General features: G+C 48.8%; 1 protein-coding gene and 1 long non-coding RNA gene across 5 annotated transcripts in view; both read left to right on the top strand.

Annotated features, from left to right (window-relative positions):
- Positions 1 to 4500: 4500 nt before the first annotated feature.
- Positions 4501 to 22691, top strand: part of WTIP (WT1 interacting protein) — a 25782-nt gene continuing 7591 nt past the window's right edge. The window contains exons 1-8 of one of the 4 annotated variants that reach the window (XM_039888564.1): positions 4507 to 5258; positions 10243 to 10344; positions 17453 to 17520; positions 17679 to 17741; positions 17819 to 18038; positions 18846 to 18897; positions 19622 to 19690; positions 22521 to 22679. In XM_039888564.1, coding sequence (XP_039744498.1) covers positions 4586 to 5258; positions 10243 to 10344; positions 17453 to 17520; positions 17679 to 17741; positions 17819 to 18038; positions 18846 to 18897; positions 19622 to 19690; positions 22521 to 22539 — 1266 coding nt within the window. In that variant the 5' untranslated portion in view covers positions 4507 to 4585 and the 3' untranslated portion in view covers positions 22540 to 22679. Of the gene's footprint in view, positions 5259 to 10242; positions 10345 to 17452; positions 17521 to 17678; positions 17742 to 17818; positions 18039 to 18845; positions 18898 to 19621; positions 19691 to 22520 lie in introns of all 4 variants that reach the window. The other 3 variants (XM_039888563.1, XM_039888562.1, XM_039888565.1) reach the window with 3 other exon arrangements.
- Positions 5269 to 10229, top strand: LOC120622846 (uncharacterized). The gene is made up of 3 exons (XR_005658571.1): positions 5269 to 6636; positions 7896 to 7938; positions 8075 to 10229. It is a non-coding gene; the product is annotated as an uncharacterized LOC120622846 (long non-coding RNA).

Below are 22691 nucleotides of genomic sequence, written 5' to 3'. Positions count from 1 at the left end.
AGTTTTGAACTATAGGGCTATGATGCTGCTGTGCACTTTGGTTGTATTTTGAAGACAATTATCTCTTGATAAAATAATATTTCCGGAAGTTTTGCTGAAAGACTGAGCAAAAATTGTACTAAAATGTAAAGTGTGCCAAGAATGTCCTCAGGCTTTACTTTAGAAATCTTCAACAATGTATTTGGTTTTCAGGAGATCAATCAGTCAATCTTTAGAAAAATGTGAGCGTTGTGCGTACTATGCCACTCATTCTATAAACATCCCTACTCTGCACTGCACTGTACTGCACTTCTTGGGAAACCTTGCCAACTTTGCCAGCCTAGATGGGAACCTTTGAAAGCCTTAAGACATTAGGGCTGGTGTGCAAGGAAACCCAACTTCTCATCTCATGGCAGCAATAGGTGGTGAGATGGGGATCTGAGGACTCACATCCTGTGTGCTGCCAAGCTTCCCAGTTGGTCTCAGCGGTAGCTTCCGGCATCACAAACTCATCAACACCAACCTGCAGCTCAAAAATGTGTTACCCAAACTAGGAATCTGGGCATCCCCAAATAGCTCTTCCCCCATAATGCTGCAGACTGGCTGAGGTCTTCCTCATACAAAGTTTGTGCATAAATTCCCATTCCTGAGGGCGAGATCAGGTCTTTAGGGCAAGAAAGTGAAGATCCTTTCAAGATGGCCACTTGCTCCCTGGTGAACCCTAATTCTTACATCAGGGAACCAAGCTGTCCACGGCTTCAGCTGTCAATGCTTTGAAACTTCTGTGCCCTCAGAGAGACCTAAGGATATCCGGACCAAGGAAAGTTGGTGGACCCAATCTGGTTGAAAGAGCTAGGCTGCAGAGGAGAGGAGATGGAAAAATCCCCTTGGGCACAACTTCCAGTAGACGGCCTCCCAGTGGATCAGACAGAACATACATCCTGGGCCTGGTGCTGTTTGTGTATGGGATGGCCAGCCCCCAGGATTTGAGTTGGCAGAGGTACAAAATGTGCTTCAGGGGAACGATTCCTGCTGCTTTCTCCAGGAAAAATGATAAGGGTGAAGACTTCCTGTCGCTGAGAGGAGAGAAGTATGGATCTAAGCAATTTCTCCATATGGAGTTTGCGTGCTCTCCCCCTTCTCTAGTAAACCCAAGTTATATAGCCACGTTTCACTGACATCTGAGTGTATCCCAGGACTGTGGGAAGAACCCTGAATCGTGTCCATAGTTGGGGTCCAAGCAATACAGACAAATAAGGGGGTCTGATGGGAACTAGGTTATAAGGAGAGATTCAGGGGGATCTCTCTAAAAAATCACCATTAGTGTGGATGGAGTTTGGGTAAGATTAGCCTCTGAGGCCTTCGAAGAAAAGATGGTAGTTCAAGACTTAGTGTGAGATTATATTGAATATGTTGTGTTCCTGCCTTCGAGTATGTCCATTTTCCTAGACAAAGGGAAGATTCTGGTTAACCTGAGAGGATGATCTAGAGGCCTAGCAATTCTGTTGTGAAACTCTTCCAACAGTGGGACCCAGGCAGTGGTAGTTGGAGCCAGCTACCCATTTCTTCCCGACTCTGTTCAATGACACCATATTGATAGTTCGAAACTGATCATGATGGTATCACAAATGCTGTAAATGAGGATTCCTGATTTGTACAAGTCTCTCCTAGAGCACTAGTTGTTAAACATTTACCTGCACACCACTGGACCCAGGAAGAAAAAGGTCAGAGAGAGGTGAGCACAGAGAACATCAGTGGAGGACAGAGAATGTGTCAGTGGAGGCTGGGTGGTAAGTCCATGAATAATGTTTCAAACCCCATGAGTCAGCCCTTGTTCTTTTCCTTTTCCCCTGTTGTGGTTTTGAGACAGAAAGAGCCAACACAGTGGTTACGAAAGAAGATGGAGTCTGGGACACATTCAGGTAATATATAGAAGAGACCACGCAATTTTGAATACTACTTTGTTTCCATTTAGCATGACAATAGTTTCCCACACCATTAAATATTTTTAATATATTTATAAATCACTTAATGTATTTTTCACTTCATGGAAGTACTTTGTTCTAATGTTGAACAGCGAACATTTTATCTATCTATCTATCTATTTATTTATTTATTTATTTATATTTTATTTAAACAAGTTCTGGCCAATTTTACTGAAGAAAAATTTTGCATGATTTACTCTTCACCAGTCTGTTATGCTTCTGACAATATCAGAATCACCTGGATCAATGAGAGGCAGCGTGCAAACCCTGGAGTATTTTCTACACACTGTGCCCAATTCAGTATTACTGCACTGTAGTAATGGACACCAGTTTTGACCAACATGGTGTGGTACTCTATTTCAGATTTCCTCTGGGCTGGGTAGATATTACTGAGATGACTTGCCTCGCTTTGCTTTGTCCAATCATCTTCAAAGTCTGCTCGTACCCCAGCAATACTCTCCACTTTTCATAATGAGGTGGAGCCTAAAGTTGACCAACTTCTTTGTGGCCACCATCTTTCCGTCTTAGGTGTGGAACAGCTCCAAATAAGATGGCTGAGATGGAGAAAGCAAACCCTTTTGGTTGTTTCTGGTTGTGGGTTTTTGTTGTTGTTATTTGTTACTATTAATGTGAGTAATGCATTTTAGCTGACTGGGACTCCAATACAGTGTCTAAATCTCGGAAGCTCTAAATGGGGCAGGTGGGGATGGAACAGTTACTTAAGAACTACCTTTGAGGGCACAGAGCTCCCTCTGAGTTCCTTCTCAGAGGCTAGAGGTCCTAGGACTTTATAGATTACATTAATAATATGAGAAACATTTTTGTGCTTACATTATCTGTATTTTGGATTACTTCCCTAGTGTAGATTCTTGGAGTACTACTGCTTACAAGAATGTTTTTGTTTGTGAGGCTCTATGTAATAGCACCAAATTGCTCTTCCTGACATGTTGTACCATTGTACCCCTACCAGTAAAACATATGCAAATTTCACCAGTCTTGTCAATGTTTCCATTTTTAAATGGTAGAAAATGTGAAATGTGACATTTCACTCTTGATCTGTTTTTCCTCTCAGAATGGAAGGTCCTTTTTCATGAGATGGCTCCTCTGGATATTTGCTCCCCAAAATGCTTGCCTCCACCTGTGCCTGCCCCCTTCCCCCTGAGCATGGGTGGGTGGGGGCTTGGAATTCTGCCAGCTCGGAGAGGCCCTAGAGAGGAGCTGCTGGGTCAGACACTGTTCCACTGCCAGCTGAGAATGGGCCACAGCAGGCTCCTCAGCGATGTTCAGGCCAGACGCCCTGGTCATTTGGCGCCAGGACAATTCCTCATCCAGGCTCCCAGCTTCCTGGGACACTGTGGTTGCCTTGCTGGAATTTTCAGGGGGCCAGGGGCGGACGGGGAGACTGGGACTGGAAAAGAGAAAACTCAGTTCACTCAAGGTTGTTCTCTTGGATCCACCAGGAGACAGATAATGGTTCGCTTTTCTTCCCTACAGGCTGTTTGAAATGTATGACAAGGGCTTTGTAGTTTGTGTTTTGGGGGACAAAGCCCTAGTCACCTCCCCCCGACCCCGCCGTGGTCCATAAGGCCCACCTCATCTCAGGACCCGTGGCAGCGCAAGTGTTTTCGGGAGCATCTTCCTCTTCACCCAAGATCCTGAGGGCAGGTGCTGGAAAACGGGCGGTCCTCCTACCTTTTGGTGATTGCATGTGGTGGTCATAGCTGAGGCTCACCAGCCCACTGGCTTAGCCTGAGATCTGCTTCAGGACTGGCCTGGCCTCGGGGACCTGCACATAGGGCGCAAGGACCAGTCTCTAACCAAACCAGGCTCCTAGCACTAGGCGCCTTCCACCCCAGAGCTCCTGAACCCAGTGCGCAGCCACGTGGGCCAGGGACTGGCTGGGGGTCGCCGGGTCCCACGAGGTACTGGGGACGCATGTGCGCCAGATGCACAGTGTTCTCCAGAGTCCTGGAGCGGGCGCAGCGCTTCACCCCAAGGCTCAACTTGTCCGGCCAAGAGCCCGAAAGTGTGGCGGCGCTGGGAAGTAAGATGGGGGAGGACGTGAGACACATTTGCCAGCAGCTCCTGCTTCTCCGGCCCGGACTGGGGAGCCGCCTCTAGCTCAGCTCGCAGGACTCCGGGATCCTTCCAGAGGCCCGACGGGCCGGGCGCACGACGACAGCCACCGCCCGCAGCTGCAGCACGCGAGGGCCAGCTCGGAGCAGGACGCGCGACGTCCGGGCCCGGCCTCCGCGCCCCTCCACGGTCCCGGCGGCGCCGCCACTCCCCCGCATTCCAGAGGCCGCAGCGCCGTCTCCTTCCTCGCATTCCTGCCCCCACAAAGGAGTCCCTCCGCCCCCGCGCGGCCGCGGGAGGAGGGGGCGCGGCCCCGCGCGCCCAGCGCACATTCCTCCGCCGCGCGCGCCGCTGAGCGGAGCGCCGCGGCCCCCGGACCGCGCGTGGCCGCCGGAGCGACCCCGGCCCGGCGCCGGCCCCGCCCCGCCCCGCGCCCAGGGGTCCCGGGGCGGGCTCCGGGTTCGGGCGGACGATGCGGCGGCGCGGTCGGAGCGGCGGCGGGAAGCCGAGGCGGAGGTGACGCGCGAGGGCCGGCGGGCCGGGCCATGCAGCGCTCCCGGGCGGCCGCGGACGAGGCGGCCCTGCTCCTGGCCGGGCTGGCCCTGCGGGAGCTGCAGCCCGGCGGCGACTCTCCGGGCCGGGGTCGGCGCGTGCCGCGGCCCGGGCCCGGAGACGAGGCGGCGCCGGCGCTGGGCCGCCGCGGGAAGGGCGGCGGCGGCGGCCCCGAGGCCGGGGCGGACGGACCGAGCCGTGGGGAGCGCGGCCCGCGGCGCGCGGCGGCTCCCGAGCTCAGCGCGCAGCCGGCGGGCAGCCCGCGGGCCAGCCTGGCGGGCTCCGACGGCGGCGGCGGCGGCGGCGGCAGCGCCCGCTCCAGCGGCATCAGCCTGGGCTACGACCAGCGCCACGGCAGCCCGCGCTCCGGCCGCTCGGACCCGCGTCCCGGCCCCGGGCCGCCGTCGGTGGGCAGCGCCCGCTCCAGCGTGTCCAGCCTCGGCTCCCGCGGCTCGGCCGGCGCCTACGCCGACCTGCTCATGCCCGGCGCCGGCCCCGCGCCCGCGCGCACCCCGGAGCCTGCCGGGCCGGCCCCCTTCCCTCTGCCTTCGCTCCAGCTGCCCGCGGGCCGAGAGGGCGGCCCGAGCGCGGCCGAGCGGCGCCTGGAGGCGCTGACCCGCGAGCTGGAGCGGGCGCTGGAGGCGCGCACGCCGCGGGACTACTTCGGTGAGCGGGTGGCGGCGGGCTCGGCCGAGGACAGCTCGGGGGGCCGGGGCTGGGCGTTGTCGGGGCGCTGGGATGAGAAAGGGGAGCCGGCGGCGGGTTTTCTCAGAGGGGGCGTGAGCGTGAGCCGCCGCTCTCGCCTCTAGGTCTCCCGGCCGGAGAAGGGGTTCTGGGAAAGTGAGTTGATGCCCTGTGCCTCACTGGGAGAAAAACTCATGTTCATAGGCAGAACAAACCATTTCCGGGTAATTTCTTCTTAACCCTTGGCACTTGCCTTTGCTCATCCTGCTTGATGCTTTGTAACCAGCGGTTGGCCGAAGTTGTGTAGGGACCCGGCCCTCCCGGTGTTGCCCCTTCCCCCCGCAGTATGGGATGTGGACTGGAGCAGGCAGGTGGAGCGGCCCAGGTACCACCGGACCCTGCCTGACTTGAGGCTTCGGTGGTGGTAGCTGCGGGCGGTAGAGTGTGTGAGGGAGGGGGAACCCCCCCTCGACCCCCGAAGCCAGATTGAGGTAACATTTTCCCGATTTAAACTAGTCACACTGGGCTGCCCTCGCTCTGGGCTGTGCGGTGTGTGTGGGAAGAAAACTCTGCTTGACAGCATTGGCAAAGCCCACCAGTCTCTGATAGACTTTATTTCCCAGTCTCACCCTGGCTCCGTAATCCCTGTAAGGCCTTTGGACAACTCTTAGGACTTGAGGTTCCGAGAGGAAGCCTAGGGAGGGGGCTTCTCTCCCTTTCTAACTGATAAGCAGGAAGATTGAGGCACCTGGCTTTGGAAAGAACTGGTGGTTTTCCTGCCTGGGACTGAGGCTGTCCTGGGGTTTGTATATTTCTTGCATTCATTCTAGCTAGTAGCTCAGGACCGCCCTGAACTGGATCTTGAGAGAGGAGGAGGCTGTATGTGACAGCCAGACGGGGCATTCCAGGGAGAGGGAAGAATGTGGGCAAAAGGAGGCAAGTAAGGATGTGAATAATTCCACTAAGTTCCTCAGGGTTGCAGTCCAGAAGGGATCAGGTGGTCGAGGGAGTGTGTGGGTCAAAGGGTCTGCCTGCCTTTGGGACGGGGAACGCTGGAGAGTTTCAGGCTCATCTGGGAGCATCAGGGAACATTTGTAGTGTGGCTGCGGTCTCCTGCCCTGGGAGCATCCTGGGATCAGAGAGATGAGTTAGGAAGCTGTTGCCTCTCATGCCAGGCAGGTGCCAGGAGCAGAAGCTGGGGCTGTCTTCTGAAGAGGAAGACTTTCCACTGCTCTCCCCAGGGGATGCTGTTCATTTTCCTGTCGCCACACACTGCAGAACCTGGGCAGGCTGAGTTCTCTGGGCCTCCACAGCTACTCCCGAATTTTTGTGTGAAGCTGAGGAGGCCAGACCCAGGCAGGTAATGGCAGAAGTGAAGGGGCACACAAGACCATAGTCGGCCATGGGTCATCCTCTCTAAAGGGAGCTGGTTGTCATTTCCACCCTCTGAAGCCATGTGGGAGGGGGAGGTGAGCAATGATAGATCTGGATTTTTCAAGAGAAGCCAGATTGAGGTAACATTTTCCTGATTTAAAAAAATGTGGGCCACTATTTGCTTGAACTGCTGATATGCTGAAATTTTACTGCTATTTGACCTTTTGGAACTATAAAAGTGGCAATTTCATACCATGTAACCTGAACAGTACCCAATTTTGCAGAGGAAGTCTGCAGGTAGCCTGAGCTCAAGTGATCTCTGACGAACCTCATCCTCTTCCTCTCTGTGCCATCCCTTCCTCTGCTTGGCCCTGACACCAGCTGACCTCCTGCTCCCTCTGCCATTCATTGATGTTTTGAAACTTTCCCATCTCTCCTCACCAAGTTCCTCAGTCATTAGCCCGCCAACAGCCTCAGGAACCTCTTTAACTTTGGTGACCTCTCTGCCTTCTCTTCAGCCACTCGCGCCCAGAGCCACGCCCTGTTCTTGCTGCCCTTCAAGAGTCTTCTGTTCTGACTGCAGCTTGTGTCTCACCAAGACCTCCGATTCTTCTAGTTGCCGTCTGCCCTGCAGAACCTTGACTCCAAGTCAATGCCAAAACCCCCTTTTCTGCTTTATGCCAGGGGCGGGAGGGCAGAGTGATGGTCCCTAGTCTTCTTGGCGCCACGTGTCACCCTAAGCCTCGGTCAGTGCCCTCTTTCCTTCCCTTTTCCTCTCTCCTCCGGCCCTGCCCTTACTCCTTCGCTGAGAAAATTGAGGTCAGGAGTTGCTGTCTCCCCTAGTGGCTTCCTGTTCCTGCAGGCTCTCAAGTCCACGTCAAGATCTGAGGCCAAGGGTCCTTCCATCTCCAACTCTACTTTTTCCATCCAGCTTCAGCTTTCCTCTTTCTACTGGCCCGTTTCCTTTAGTTATAAATATGGATGAGGGTCTTTCATTGAAAACAAAAACCCCCAAAGCTACATGGCCACAAGGTCTCATTGGCCCTTTCATCTTCTCATCCCAGTGTCTAGTTGGCATCATCTTTGCTTATCTGCCTCTGATCTCCCCTCAGCCATCTGCTCTCACTGTCTCCTCTCACTGGGCTGCCCCAGCTCTCGCTCAGGACCCTAGCAACTCCCCAGCCCCAGCCCCAGAGGGTGTCCGCCAGGCCTTATTGGTTTGGATCCCAATGCTATATTTCACAGGTGGAGTTGACTCTCCTTGAATTCTGCTCCCTGAATTTCCAAGGTACTTAATACTCCTAATTCTCCTTTTTTAGTGCATTTTTTAAAAAGTGGTACAAGCACATATTTCAGAAGACATCAAACAACCAAAACCCAACGATGCAAGTTCATAGCTCATTCTCTTCCTGTCCTTCCCACAGGCAGCCAACTTCTGTTCTTTTTACCATGTAGTCCAGTAACTTAGAGAAGTGACACGGTCAGGTTTTCAAAGTAGATGGACAAGAGCGAGGGTGTGAGAGTGGATCATTTTCACTTAGAAAGATAAGTTTGGCTGCAATTTGGGGCCTGGGGTTTTGGGGGTCAGGCTGGGACACAACGAGGAGGCTGTTGAAATAACTATTGGGATGCGAATTGATAATGTTGAGTCAGGCCCTTGGGAATGGTGGGGGTGGGGGCAGTGAAGTTAAGGTTAGGGAACATAGCAGCCGAGATGTGGAGTTGGAGGTGAGAGAGAGGGTAGACCTGGATGTTCTCGGAAACCTGGCTCTGCAGACGTGCCATTTCCTGAGTAGAAGCCCAGAGGCAAGAACATTTGTGTGGGGACCCTGGACTTCTGTTCTGGACGTAGAGTGGTTGGAGGGCCATCTGGGAGGTGGAGCAGTGACTCAGGAGAGAGGTCTGGGTTGGGGTGGAGCCTTCGGCAGCAGGGAGCAGTTAAGAGGGCATGGGACTGACCAGGGAGACCTGCAGACATGGTGTGTTTAGCTTCTGCATTTTCAAAACATTTGTTAGCAATTAATTTCAGTGTGGAAAGATTTCACATACAAACCTAGATCTATATCTAGCTTTCCTTGAAAAATTAGAATCTTTAGCAGTGCTGGGCCTGCATTCTCAGCCAGTAGCCGTTCGTGGAGCCGAGGCATGGCTGCGACTTTGGTGGCCACGGCTCTCTTCTGCATTCACTTGGGTCCCCACCAGCCACCTTTACATTCCTGCCTGGGTTTGAGGGAAAATGAACCAGCCCTCCTTGCCCGTGGGAGACGAGGTCTGGGTGACCCAGGACAGAGTAGGGGAATCCCCACCAGAGCTGGGATGGGAGAAGAACCAGAAAGCCAGGTGCAGGTCATAGCCTGGAAACCAAAGAGAAGTCCTCCCCGCTTCTAGCAAGATCAGAACAGGAAGTCCATGGATTCGTAGTTAGGAAATGATCGAATGTGGACTAAGCTTGCTTTCTGGATCGAGGGAAAGGGGAAAATGGGATGCCTGATGGGGAGGGAGGAGTTTTTTAAGGTTGAGGAGACTTGACCATGGTTAAATGTTAAGAGAGACCTGGTAGAAAGCAACAGAGAGAGTGAGTGCAGCGTATCCTAGAGCAGCCAGACGATTTCGGGTCCAGAGGGCAGGTGGAGTGCATCTTCATGCCCTTTGGGGCCTGGGACACCCTGGGTAACTCAGAATGGGACTTCTGATGCCTGGGCTGGCTACCTATGGGCTGCATCTCCAGGAGGGATGGACAGGGAGTCCCCTAGGGCTAGTGCTAGGCTTTGCCTTGGCATTGCTGGTCACCCCCTCCTTAACACCCCTCCCCTTCCTACTGGGCACCCCACCCTGTGCTGCCAGGGGTGGTCCAGATTGCAACCAGTAATGCCAGATGCCTGCATAGTAACTTCCTTCCCTTATTTCTTAAGACCTTTGCTCAAATATCACATGGTTACTAGTGCCTTCTCAGACCACCCTATTTAAAAATCACACACTCAGACATATTTTCAGTCAGCCTTATTTTTCTCCGTAGTACTTGCTTCCTCCTGAGATATTATTTACCTGTTGTTGTCTGTCTCCCTCCATTGGCATACAGGCTCCTCAAGGGCAGGGACTTGACTGGTGCATTGCAGAGTCTCTGGCACCTGCATGTGCGGGGCATGTGGCAGGCCATCACAGCACATGAACCTAATGGTACAGCTGGCGAGGGTCAGTGACTCCGCCCTGGCCGTGCCTGTGGGTCTTCATTCTTTTTGGTTCATAGACAGAAGGAAGGATTTTTCCCTTAATCCAAGAGCAGGTCCTGGGCAAAGGGGCTCAGAATGACTTTCTAGGTATAAACATGTTATAGTGATTTTGATGGTGAGGATGGCATCAGTTAGCTCCGTGCCAGATGCTCTGCTAAACAACAACAGCAACAAACCCTAAGTAGTGGGTACCCTTATTGTCCACGTATTAGCCATTAGTAACCATGTGATGAAGGGCTAGGGAAGTTCACTTGCCCACAATCAGGTGGGTGGGCAGCACTGGGACTGGGAGATGGATTATGTCCATTCAACCCCACAGTTATGGAGCTAACCACTGTTCTCTCCTGCCTCTCCTCCCACAGGCATTTGCATCAAGTGTGGGCTTGGCATCTATGGAGCAAGGCAAGCGTGCCAGGCAATGGGGAGCCTGTATCACACCGACTGTTTCACCTGTGACTCCTGTGGTACGTAACCTCTTCCTGGTACCTCTTGCACCAAGGACCTCCTTGTATCTATGTCCCAGGCTGATGGAGCACCCAGCTCTGGCCCAGGCATGAGTGTGGAGGAGGCTAAGTTGTGGCCCCTTTCTCTCTGGGCCTGACCTGCTCAAGTGGCCCAGGCCCCTGGGAAGATCTGCTGGGCCCTGGGCAGGGAGGCGTGGAGCCAGGAGGGAGCTTTTTGCTGGCCATAGGGAGAGGTTGCCCCGCTGTCCCTCAGCTCTGGAGCCTCTGTGCTGTGCAGGGTGCGATGTCTCCTGGCTGCCTGGGGTGCTGTGCCTTCTGCCTGCATGGACATGGGGCTAATATTTCTTTTCCCTGCAATTTATTTTTTGTCCTAATTTTATACACAGTTTAAACTATAAATGTTATAAGTGAGCCTAGACTAAGTTATAAAAAGAAAAAAGTAAATATAATCCAACCAACCTAATAAATCTGCACTCTTGATTTTCCTACTGTCCTTTCAGGCTTTGCCCTAAAGAAAACATCTTTCATTTATTACACTAAACATTTTAATATTTTGTTTTATGAAGGTATAATACATGCACAGTATTAAGTCAGATCATTCTGAGAAGCTGTTTTTGCAACAGCAGAAAAACATTTATCTTTCTGATACTGGTCCCATTCCCAAGAGGCAAACCGCAGAGTATTTTTTAGCAATTTCTAGAAGACACTTCCATGTCTTAACAAGCATACACTACTGTTTTTCTCTTTTAAAAAAAAAAATTCTATTAAAATATAATTGGCATACAATATTAGTTTCAGATGTACAATCTAGTGATTCGACATTTATGTACCTTACCATGTGATCACCATGATAAGTCTATTAATCATCTGTCACTGTGCAAAGTTATTACATTATTGACTGTTATATTCCCTGTGCTGTACATTACATCCCTGTGACTTATTTTTTTTAATAACTGGAAGTCTGTACCTTCTATTCCCCTTTACCTTTTTTACCCTTCCCCCTACCCCTCTGGCAACCTTCAGTTTGTTCTCTGTATCTATAAGTCTTTTTTGTTGGTTTGTTTTGTTTTTTGCCGTCAATAAGAAATTTACTCATTAAAAAAATCCAGCCGCTGGCATTATCCAGAAAAATTTAACAAGTTTTTTAAATAATCATCATAAAGTTGAAGGACTGAAACTTGTTCACTGAAACATTGATTTGCATTAATGCTTTATGTCTCTGAATTTATATTAAAAATTCACACACAAATGAAAATGGAAACACTGTCAGTACCTGATTTCTGTCTATGTTTCCACTTTTAGTCTTATACTTAGGTACTTTTTGACTCTATGTAAAAAAAATACCTAACGTTCAGAACTACCAGTAACATGAGAAAATTTTTTCTTAAGCATGAAACGTTTCCCATCATAGTGGATTCTTAAGCGCGTTCTCCACATAGGCGGTGTGTTCGCTGGGTGTCTTTTGGCATAGTTGTTACACGTTTGGCATGAATCGTACACAGATTGGTGCCTTCAGAAAGGCCAACCAGATAGGTCTCACTTGCCTCCTGCAAAGCACCGATAGCTGCAGCCTGGAAGGGCAGATCTATTTTGAAGTCCTGAGCATTTTTTGACACCAGATACTGGAAGGGGAGTTTGCGAATCAAGTTCAGCGGATTTACGGAGAATGTCCAATTTCAGGGTGTGCCAAGGTACCAGGTCTGTAATGAGATTTCTTTATCTCTCCAATCGAGCACGTACTCTTGCGAGTGGCTTTTGTAGCCAGTTGCTTCCCCATGATTTACCACTGGCGAATTTGCTGGCAGTCTGCTTTTTACATGCTGTGCTTACCTACCAGCGGCAGCTGTGAACAAAACTGAGGCAGTTTCTGTTTACTGTTTGTTTCGTTTTGTTACACATACAAGTAAAATCATATGATATTTGTCTTTCTGTCTGACTTATTTCACTTAGCATAATACCCTCTAGGTGCACCCATGTTGTTACAAATGACAAGATTTCCTTCTTTTCTTACTGCTGTGTAATATGTTATATGTATGTACCACACTGTCTTTATCCATTCATCTATAGATGGACACTTAAATTGCTTCCATATTTTGGCTCTTGTGAATAATGCTGCAATAAATGTATGATGAAAATTCTTAGCAAACTAGGATTTAAGGGAACTTCTAAATCTGATAACAGTTGGAGACTAAAAAGCTATGCGAATATCATACTCAATGGCAAAGTACAAGAAAAATGGATCTTTAAATGAGGAAAAGACAGTGATGCCTGCAATTATGTCTTCTATTTAGCGTTGTACTGGAGGTCCTAGTCATTGCAGTAAGACAAGAAAAATAAATATACCATATTCATGCATGGATATGTTTAGTAGTGTAGAGATGTCAGTTTTTTTCCAAATCGATCTATAATGCATTAGAAATCCAATTAAGCATGTTTTCATGAATTCGACAAGCTAATTCTAAAATTTAAATGAAAGCATAAAAGGCTAAGAATAGTCAAGACTATCTTGAAGGAGAGCAAGTTGGGAGAACTTTCCAACCAGGTATCAGTACGTATTGTATAGTTAACATTATTTAATTTCTTGGTACAAGGGTATTGGTGCAAGGGTAGACAGATACTTGCTTTTTGCTTATTCTCTCTATTATTCTAGAATTCAAATTAGAAATATTAGGCTTTCTCATTCTGTTAGGCTCTCCACGTTACCCATTTCTGTCTCTCTTTACTGCATTATGTTTAATTTCTTCAGCTCTGTCTTCCAGAATCTGGAATCCAGATCACTGGTTTTCTTCTTCAGCTGTGTTTAACTTCCTTTTGAACTCTTCTTACATTGAGTTTTTTTATTTCAGCAATTGGATTTCTTTTTTATTTCTAGAAATTCTCTTTGGTTCTTCTTTTCAAATATTCCTCAACATTTTTGAAAATCTCTTGCTTTTTATCAAGATTTTGATACATAAAGAGTGTCAAGTACTAATCTTAGATGTATTATAGCTTGATACATTTTTGCATATCTACATGCCCCTGTAATCACTACTCAGATCAAAGTGTAGAACATTTTCATTACCCCAGAAGGTTCCCTTATGCCCCTTCTGAGTCACCTTTACATGGACTCTTGAGCCGTTTCCATAGTTTGGTGATCGTAAATAAAACTGTTACAAGCATTTGTTTACAAGTATGTTGATGGACATTTATACTTATTTCTCCGGCAGTGGAGTTGCTGAGTCATGGAGTAGCATTTGTGTCACTTTAATATATGCTGCTGAGCAGTTTACCAGAGTAGATGAACCAATTTATAATCTCATTGGCAATGTATGAGAATTGCAGTTTTTCTTCTTTCTCATGGGGGAATGGTATTAATGTAATTTTAATTTGAATTTCCCTGATGAGTAGTGATGACTCATCCGCCTTTTCACGTGTTCGTTGGCCATTCGAATGCCTTCGTAAAGTGCCTGTTGAATTCTTTTGCCCATTTCTAAATTGGGTGGTTTTGACTTTTTCTTGTTTGTCGTCCTTTACGCATCTTGCATAAAAGTTCTTTGTTGGATATATGTGTTGTAAATTCCTTCACAAACATATTCTTCCTTTATCCTAAATGAAGTCTTCTGATGAAAAGAAATTCTTAATAAAGCCCAATTTATCTTTTTCGTTTATAGTTGTTACTTTTAATGTCCTGTCCAAGAAATCTTCGTAGTCTCATGTTTTAGCCATTTTTATTTTGTTAGCATATTAAACATACTTATTATGTATTTTGTATCTAATAATCCCAGTATCTGATGTCTTTCGAAGTCCTATTTCTATTGTTTATTGTTTCTCTTCACTCTTGGTCATGATGCCTTGTTTTCTCTTTCGTTTTGTAATTTTCAATGGTGGAAGTCTGCCTGTGGGAATTCAATGAAGTCTGTGTTGCAGGTGCATTTCCCCAGGGAATGTTCGAAAGCTTTCTATTAAGGAAAAATTTAAACTTAAAAGGGGGAAATATTTTTTTTCCTTTTATGAATATTCTTATATGCTCATGGACTTTTATCGATGCATTGTACTGCAGTATGTCACATATTCTTTTCAATGCACAAATTGTCTCAACTTTGGCCAGAGGAAGTCCCTTCCATTTGGCTCCTGTGTCCTTTGCCACGTCCCCACTATTCTTTGAGCACTTCTTTACCCTGGCACAAGGTGTTCTAGGTTTATCTTTGTTTTTGTTTTTAATTGAGTACAATTTACATATAATACAGTGAATAGATCTTAAATGTATTGTTAAAAGATTTTGGATAAGTGTATATATTTATATAACTCATGTCCCTAACAAAGATATAGAATATTTTAAACACCTTAGAAACTTCTGTCGTGCCCTTGTTCCCCATATGCTCCACCATCATATCTACCTAACCAGTGTTCTGATTTCTACCACCATACATTAGTTTTGTCTGTCCTAGAGTTTCATATAAACATGTCTTTTTTTCCTTTTAGTCCATGCTGTTACATACATCAGTAGTTCAGTCTTTTTTATTGCTGAGTAGGATTCTGTTGTTTGAATATACCACAATTTGTTTATCCATTTAACTGTTGGTCAATACTAGATTGTGCTGCGAACATTCTTGTACAGGTCATTTGTGGACAAATGTTATCATTTCTCTTGGGTAAATTCCAAGAAGTGGAATTTCTGGGTCATAGGCTAAGTGTATGTTTAACTTCATAAGAAACTGCTGAACTGTTTTCCAAAAGGCTTATACCAATTTCTACTCCTGTTAGAGATATGAGAGAGTTGCATTATTCTATATATTCGCCAACAATTGGTATTTTGGTCTTTTTAATTTTAGCCATTCTAATGGGTGCGAAGTGGTACCTCGTTGTGGTTTTAATTTGTATTTTTCTAATGGCTAATGAGGTTGAGCACCTTGTTGTTTTCTTCTTGGCCATTTATATCTTCTTTTGTGAAATCTGTTCAAGAGTTTTGCCCAGTTTTTAATTGGGAGTTATTTGTTTTTATTATTTAGTTGTAGGAAAAAATATATTTTGAGTACAAGTTCTTTTCACACATATGCTATGAATATTTTTTCCTAGTGTGATTTTAAAAAATATTTTCAATGATATATTTTTTGATAAATTGTAAGTTTTGATGAAATCAAATTTGTCAAATTTTTGTTTTATGATTATTTTCTGTGACTTAAAAATTTTTTTCCCCCTTTAAGTCATGAGGATAGTCTCCTATGTTTTCTTCTAGAAGCTTTAATTTTTCATTTTGAGGTTGATAACCCATTTTATATTAATTTTTGTATATAGTATGAAGTAACAAATTGTGTTTTATTATTTTTCCATGCGGATATCCAGTTGTTCCAGCACCATGGGCTAAGAAGACTTTGCTTTCCCGCTTGTGTGTTTGTTCAAACATTTATGGGTCTGTTTTTGAACTCTGTTTTGTTCCACTAATCTTTTCGTCTCTCCTCATCCCAATATTATACTGTCTTGACTACTGTAAGTCTTAAAATAGGAGGTAGTGTAAGTCTTCCCGCTTTGTTGATCTTTTTCAAGATTATTCTGGCTATTCTATGTTCTTTGTGTTTTTATATAAATATTAAAATTGGCACATCAGTTTCCACACAGAAAAAAGTAAGTGCCGGACTCTTGATTGGATGACGTTGAAGGTATAGATCGGTCTGGGGAGAACTGATATCAGAACACTTGAAGCCATGAAGATGGCTGTCAGATTTTTCCGCAGTTGCAAGCGGACAGGTTAGCCGGCCACCATTTCACAGATACTGACTGAAGAAGACATGAGCCTCCTGGGCAGAGATTCACAGCACCACAAGCCGCACGAATGCCACATTTGCATCAGTTCGCCCTCCCTAGTTACACGGATGACATGGCATGGCCTAGGTGGATGCTGCACACACAGTGGGTGTGTGTCAGGGTTGAGAAACCCTGAGTTTAGGGAACTCCAGTATTTTATAATGGGCTGCCAGCAAAGCTATTTGACCCTTGTCCTGGAGGAACGCATCTTTATTATAGTGGACAGCCAACAAACCCCGCCCTCTGCTTCAGAGGGAGATGCTATCTCTGTCTTCTAAACAGTTTGCTCCACAAACATCCTTGGAAAGATAATCCAGAATGAAAGCTGCCAGCCGTCTGTAAGATGCGCAGGAAAGTGAGAGACCCCGTGGAGAACTGTCTTCCAGCAGTAGTATATCGATTTATGTAGGTCTTTTAAAATTTATCTTAGCAGTGTTTGGTTTTGCAGAGTAAGGTCAGACACATCTTTCATTAAACTTATCTCTTAGTATTTATGGTTTTTTTTTTATACGATTGTAAGTGTAATTTTTTAAAAAGTTTATTTTCCAATCATTTGTTGCTAGAATAAAAATATATTTGGGTTTTATTTAGTGACCATCTATTCTACAACCTTGATAAAGTCACTTCTTCTAGTATTTTTTTCATAGATTCCTTATGATTTTCTCCATAACACAGTCATGTCATCTGTGTTTAAAAATAGTCTTACTCTTTCCTTCCCAACCTTTTTTTCTTTTTCCATTCGTCGTCTTGCATCATCTAGGGCCAATGTTAAATCCTAAGGGGAAAAGCATGTACTATTTCACCATTACGTCTGGTGTCAGCTGTGGGATTTCATGGATGCCCTTCATCGAGTGGAGGAGGTGCCCTCTGGTTCCTAGTTAGGCGCTGTGTCTTTCTCCTGATTCTCATGGGAATGCTGTTGGGGCAGCTATTTTGACAAGGACGCCTCTTTCACATTGGGCTTCTTCTGTACCTGATGAGATTTGTACTTCTGATGTTCATGGAACAAGGGAAATTCATTCTGAAATTCTGCTTTCAGTTTAATTAAAGTGAATGTGATAAAAAAAAAAATTAGAACATCCATTTACACTCGACATAAGTTCTTTGTATATTTGCTTTTACAATAGTTCTGTTGACAACATGTTCTGTTTAATTAAAAAATATATTAATTGGTATAAGGATAATAATAACATTAAAGGGAAATTTAAAAATTTGTCCGTAATCCACGTCTCATCTGTTGGAGGAGGGTGCTGAGAAATGGCAGCAGGGAGCCCAACCCGGGTTCCCCGTGGCCCAAGGACCCCCCTGTCCAACCTCGTCCTTGCAGGGAGACGACTGCGTGGGAAGGCGTTCTACAATGTGGGCGAGAAAGTGTACTGCCAGGAGGACTTCCTGGTGAGTCAAAGCTGTGCCCTGGCTGTGCCACGGGTAGGAGCAGGGGTGGGACCCTCCTTTCGATTCACATGGAAACCTGAGGCCAGGAGACAGGTGCTGGCTGGGCAGTAAGTGCCCCTGTTGTCACATAACATCCTGGATCCTGTGTCCCCTCCCAGTACTCCGGGTTCCAGCAAACGGCTGACAAGTGTAGCGTGTGTGGACACCTCATCATGGAGATGGTGAGAACCTCCCCCAGCCTCCCGGAACCCCTCTGACATGGGCAGACTTAGGACCCCACCCTTTTCACCTGTTGCAGACCTGCCAGGGGCTCAGAGCCAGAGCCTATTCCGGGGGCTGTGCTGAGCCTTCCACCTGCACTGACCCTTCAGTGCCTCCCACCCCCAGATCCTCCAGGCCCTCGGGAAGTCCTACCACCCAGGCTGCTTCCGGTGCTCTGTGTGCAATGAGTGCCTTGACGGGGTGCCCTTCACTGTGGACGTGGACAGCAACATCTACTGTGTCAGAGACTATCACACGTGAGTAGCCAGTGTGTGGAGCAGGTGTGACTCTCGCTGTTTTAATCTGCCTCCCTTGGAAGCATTTTTCTGGCCTGCCTGTCCGTGTCCTCCCTTCTTGGCCTTTTCACTTCCAGCCTCCCCTTGTGTGCTCAGTGGTTGGGTCAGGGCACGGATCCCTGCCTTGAGCGCTCTCTGTTGGATGGTTTAGCCACCAGCCATTTCTTTGCTTTCCCTGCCTTTGCCTGCTGCTCCCCTCCTCCTAGTGGTGGGGACTCTCCAGGCTGCGCCACCTAGCATCTATACCTCTGTTCCCAGGGCCAGGCCAGGCCTCTTCTGCATGGGATGGGGGCTTGGGATCTCTGCAGAGTCTTTTCCTTGCCTGTCCGGTACTCATGTGAGCAGCCAATTTATTCTCTCTTGCTGTGACTCCAGGCTCAGCCCTCGGAGCTCTGGTCCTGTGCTGCTGCTTTGCATGGGGTTGCTGCCTGATATAGGTTCCTGGTACCCAGCATGGAGCCAGGCTTTGCAGGTGTCTCAGCTAGAGGGTGCCCCAAACTTTGATGTTAGGGGGCAGGGAACATGCAGGAAGCACAAGGGAGAGGGCAGGGCAGAACTCAAAGCCGTTCTGGAGGAGGCGATGGAGTGGAGGTGAATTGAGGGGACAAATAAAAGGTGTGGCAGAAACTGCTCCCACCTCAACATGTCCATACAAGGAAAGAGGGCTGATGCTCAGGCCACGTCGTGGGGCTACTGTGGGTGCCCTGCCCTTGTGCCTTTGGCTTCTGGTCACTTCGTTGGTCACTTCTGGTTTTCTTTATTCTGCAGGGTTTTTGCACCAAAATGTGCCTCCTGTGCCCGTCCTATCCTCCCTGCACAGGTAGGAACCACTTACCTAGGGATGAGCAGGTGCTTGGCCCAGCCCAGCCTCTGTGCAGTTCTGCCTGGGTCAACCTCAGCTCTCGGGCCCCTGTGAGAGGGACGAGCACATGCTCCTGCCCCATTTCCCTCAAGGCTGCGGGATGTGTGTGGTGCCCATGCTGTGGGGTGTTGTGTCCCTGCATGAGTTAGAGGGAAACGGTGGCCCTTGCTGCTTGGCTGCCCCACTGCTGCCCTTGGTTCCATTGCTCATTAATGGAAGGACTGCTCCCTGGGTCTATTAGCTCTGCAGACAGAGGTGGTGGGGAGCGGAGGGGACGAGGGCGTGGTCTGTGCAGGAGATATCCTTGGGTGGGGCAGCTCTCTCAGGCACTGGGTCTTCTACTGGTTCTGTCCCAGGCTGAGGAAGCAGGACAGGCTCTGGTCTTTCCTGACTCCAGAGAACTGAAAAGAACATGTACCTGTAGATTGACACCTGTGTGGTGGCTCTCATGGACATGTGTGCATGCTGTTGGCTGTGGCCATGGGAGGATGCCTAAGGCACACTCACATCCATTCGTGTGCATCTACTGGTGCCCATTCTGGCCCCACGGAATCCCCGATGTCGATGCTTACATGGGCGTGAATGCATGTCTGCCATGACAAGAGCACAAGGTGTAGGTGTGTGCCCCCACACTCAGACCCGCAGCTTGCTTATGGTTTGCAAACCCCATCTCTTCCTCCAGGGCTGTGAGACAACCATCCGTGTGGTGTCCATGGACAGAGACTACCACGTGGAATGTTATCACTGTGAGGTGAGCCTGGCACTCCTGGAAGGCTGGAGGCTGGGGCGGTTCCCATCCACTGGGGCTCCTCTCTAGGTGTTCTGTGAGCCCATCTCTTATGGTTCCTTCCCACTCTACCTGTCATCCCCCAGTGAGCCCTCTCCTCAAGACATGTTCTCTCTCAGCCCGTTTTTCATCCAAATATTTATTGAGTTACAGTGTGTGGAGTGCTGTGTATGTATGTAGAAGAAAGATGGTCCCTACTCCCGTGGGAGTGACCAGTACTCGGGCAGTATCTACACAGGGTCATCATTGCTATCAAGGGGAGTTTTCAGAGCACATAGGAGACCTTGGAAAATCAAGGAAGGCATTCTGGAAGAGGTGACATTCAAGCTAAGATTTGAAAGATGAATAAGAGTTAGCAAAGGAGGCAGTAAGAAGGGCATTTCCAGGCAGTCAGGCAGAATGTGCTTATGTGTGAAGGTGAGTGTGTTGTTTTGTGCCACTGGAGAAGTTGGTAGGAGCTGGGGACAAAAGGCCACGTGAGCTAAAGAGTGTGGGCTTATCCTAGGGCAATGGAGAATGATCAAAACGGATGACATGATGGCATTTGGATTTTAGAAAGGACACTTAGCTATGCAGAGAATGAATGGAAGAAGAGAGACGGGGCTGGGGTTCCCTGAGGAGGCTGGTGGAGTCAGGGTTATGGTACTGGTTCAGGGAGGTAGATTGAGTTTAGTGATAATTAGGCAGTAAGAGCTACTGGATTTGGTCAGTGACTGGATGTGGGGGTTTGGGGTTTGGGAGGTGTGGGCGAGAGGAGGAGGGGATAAAATGCTCTCGGTTTTGGTAGCTGGAGACACCCGAATGGAGATGTCCAGGTGGCAGCTAGGAGTTCAGAGACTGGCAGCAGGTGGGGGATTTGGGCGTCATTAGCATGTATAGCGCCCTCCTCTCTGATACTCCGCCCTGTGGTTTCTGGTTGCCTTGGCCTCCCCGAATTCTCAATTCATGGAGGCTGATGGGCCCTCTTTGGCAGCCTGGAAAATCTCTCCGGGTAGTAACCTGTGGCCATTGTATGGCTCATCTCATTAGTTTCTCTTCTCTGAGAGATCACCGACCTGCCTTGCCTGTTGTCCAGGGTCTGAGAAGCCCTTGTTTCATAGAATTGGCCTGAGTCTTTGTTGTTAAAGGCGGGATGGGAAGTCCAGTCCTTGTTGTTGTCATGGCCGGAAGTGAGAGTTGCATCCTAGGCACGTAGATGGCCACTGAAGCCAGGGTAGTAACTGGGGTCTTCAAGGAAGAGCTATTGGGGAAGGAGAAGGGGCTCAGGGTGAACCAGGGAGCACCAGCATTTGGGGGATGAATGAAGGCAAAGCAGCCATAAGGTGGGACTGAGAATGAGTGAATGGGGAGGTAGAAGCAAAACGAAGAAGAAGAGTGTTGAGTTTCAGAGCCCCAGGGAAGAGCAGGAGGGGCTGTCAGTGAGAAATCTTTAGTCATCAAGGGTCCATCTGGTACCAGGTTGCCCTGTTGGGGGCAAGTGGCCCAGTGGGAACAAGAATCCTGCTGGGGGAACAGAGGAGGATCGTGGCCTGCCGAGGGGCCGTGGTTTCCCCTCCAACAGTAACAGGGCATCCTGTTCTTTTGTCCTAGACACTGTGGTGTCCCCTTGGGACCACTAAGCACAGTTCCTAGGTTAAGGCTGACCTTAACCTAGACCTGAGAGTCAAGGAGCAAATCAAGCTGTGGGTGGTTCGCAGCCAGAGCCTGTGAGATGACGTACTGCTGTCCCCAGGGAAGACCCTGGGGCAGGAACTAAGGTCTCTAGGCTCCTTCTCTGGGGTGTGGCATTTAGTAGCAGGGCCCAGTCGGGGGGCTGTGGCAGAACAGGGAGGACACCTGGGATGTGAGGTTCCATGAGGTTCCATGGAAGCAGCCCAGCTCCATTACTTGTGTGGGGCTTTCTGTAACAAGTGTCAGAGACCGAGGCAGGAGTCAAAGCTTCAGCCCCGGATGCAGTGACTGTGTCCAAAGGGGCCTCTGTGGGGTGGGCGGCAAAAGGAAGGAAAAAGTCATCCAGTTGGTCTCTCCCAGTGCCCCACTCTCTATGGCTGCCCTTCACACTTCCGGCCAGTGCCTTACAGAGGTCAGATACCAATCACGTAACTTGTTAAACAGAAAAATTAGCCTGTAAAATATACCGCAATGGTAAAAGGGTAAGAGGAGGGACAGAAAACAAAGCTGCTTGTTTACTTGGTGTGCCCGGTTCTTCTCTTCCATTATCTCTTAAGGCTACTGGGGTCTGTCATTTGATCAGTCCCCCTTCCCAAGGTCACCAGTGACCCCCACATGGCAGGATCCAGGAGACACTTCTCTCAGCAGCTTTCTGCACGCTGACCCCCTCATTCTTGACTGGTCACTGTGGCCTTAGGCCCACTCATTTTTACTTTTCTTCACTTTATTTTCCCCTCAAACCTCCTTGGCTCAGCGGTCTCTCTTCTGTCTTAAAGCCTCGGTGGCTCAGCCTTTGGGTTCTTCTCTAGCTCTCTGCACTCCGCGGGAGGTGTAATCTATTGTGTTGAGGCCATCCCATTTGTCTGCTGACATCCCCAGCTACTGCCCAGCCCTCTCTCTCAGGCTCCAGGCTTGTATCCAGCCACCCAGCCACCTCCCTGGTCCCTCCTCTAAGCAGAATGTCCAGTTCAGTGTGTCCCACACGAGGCTCCTGACCCCTCCCCCAAAGAGTAAAAGCCTGAGTCCTGAAGCTGTGCAGAGCCCTACCGACCTGCCCCCACCCTGTGGCCAGCCCCGACCCCCTTCCCCACTCATTCGGAGTTGGGGCTGTGTTCTTCCCTAGGACTGCGGGCTGCAGCTGAGCGGGGAGGATGGACGCCGCTGCTACCCGCTGGAGGGCCACCTGCTGTGCCGCCGCTGCCACCTGCGTCGCCTCCGGCCAGGCCCACTTCCCTCACCTGCCGTGCACGTCACCGAGCTCTGAGCAGGGCCTGAGCCTGACCCTGGGGCTGCG

The sequence above is a fragment of the Pteropus medius genome, unplaced genomic scaffold (genome assembly GCF_902729225.1).
Source record: "Pteropus medius unplaced genomic scaffold, Ma_sr-lr_union100, whole genome shotgun sequence".
Classification (NCBI taxonomy): domain Eukaryota; kingdom Metazoa; phylum Chordata; class Mammalia; order Chiroptera; family Pteropodidae; genus Pteropus; species Pteropus medius.
Note: the sequence above shows the minus strand (reverse complement) of the source record. Positions and strands in the feature narration are given on the sequence as shown.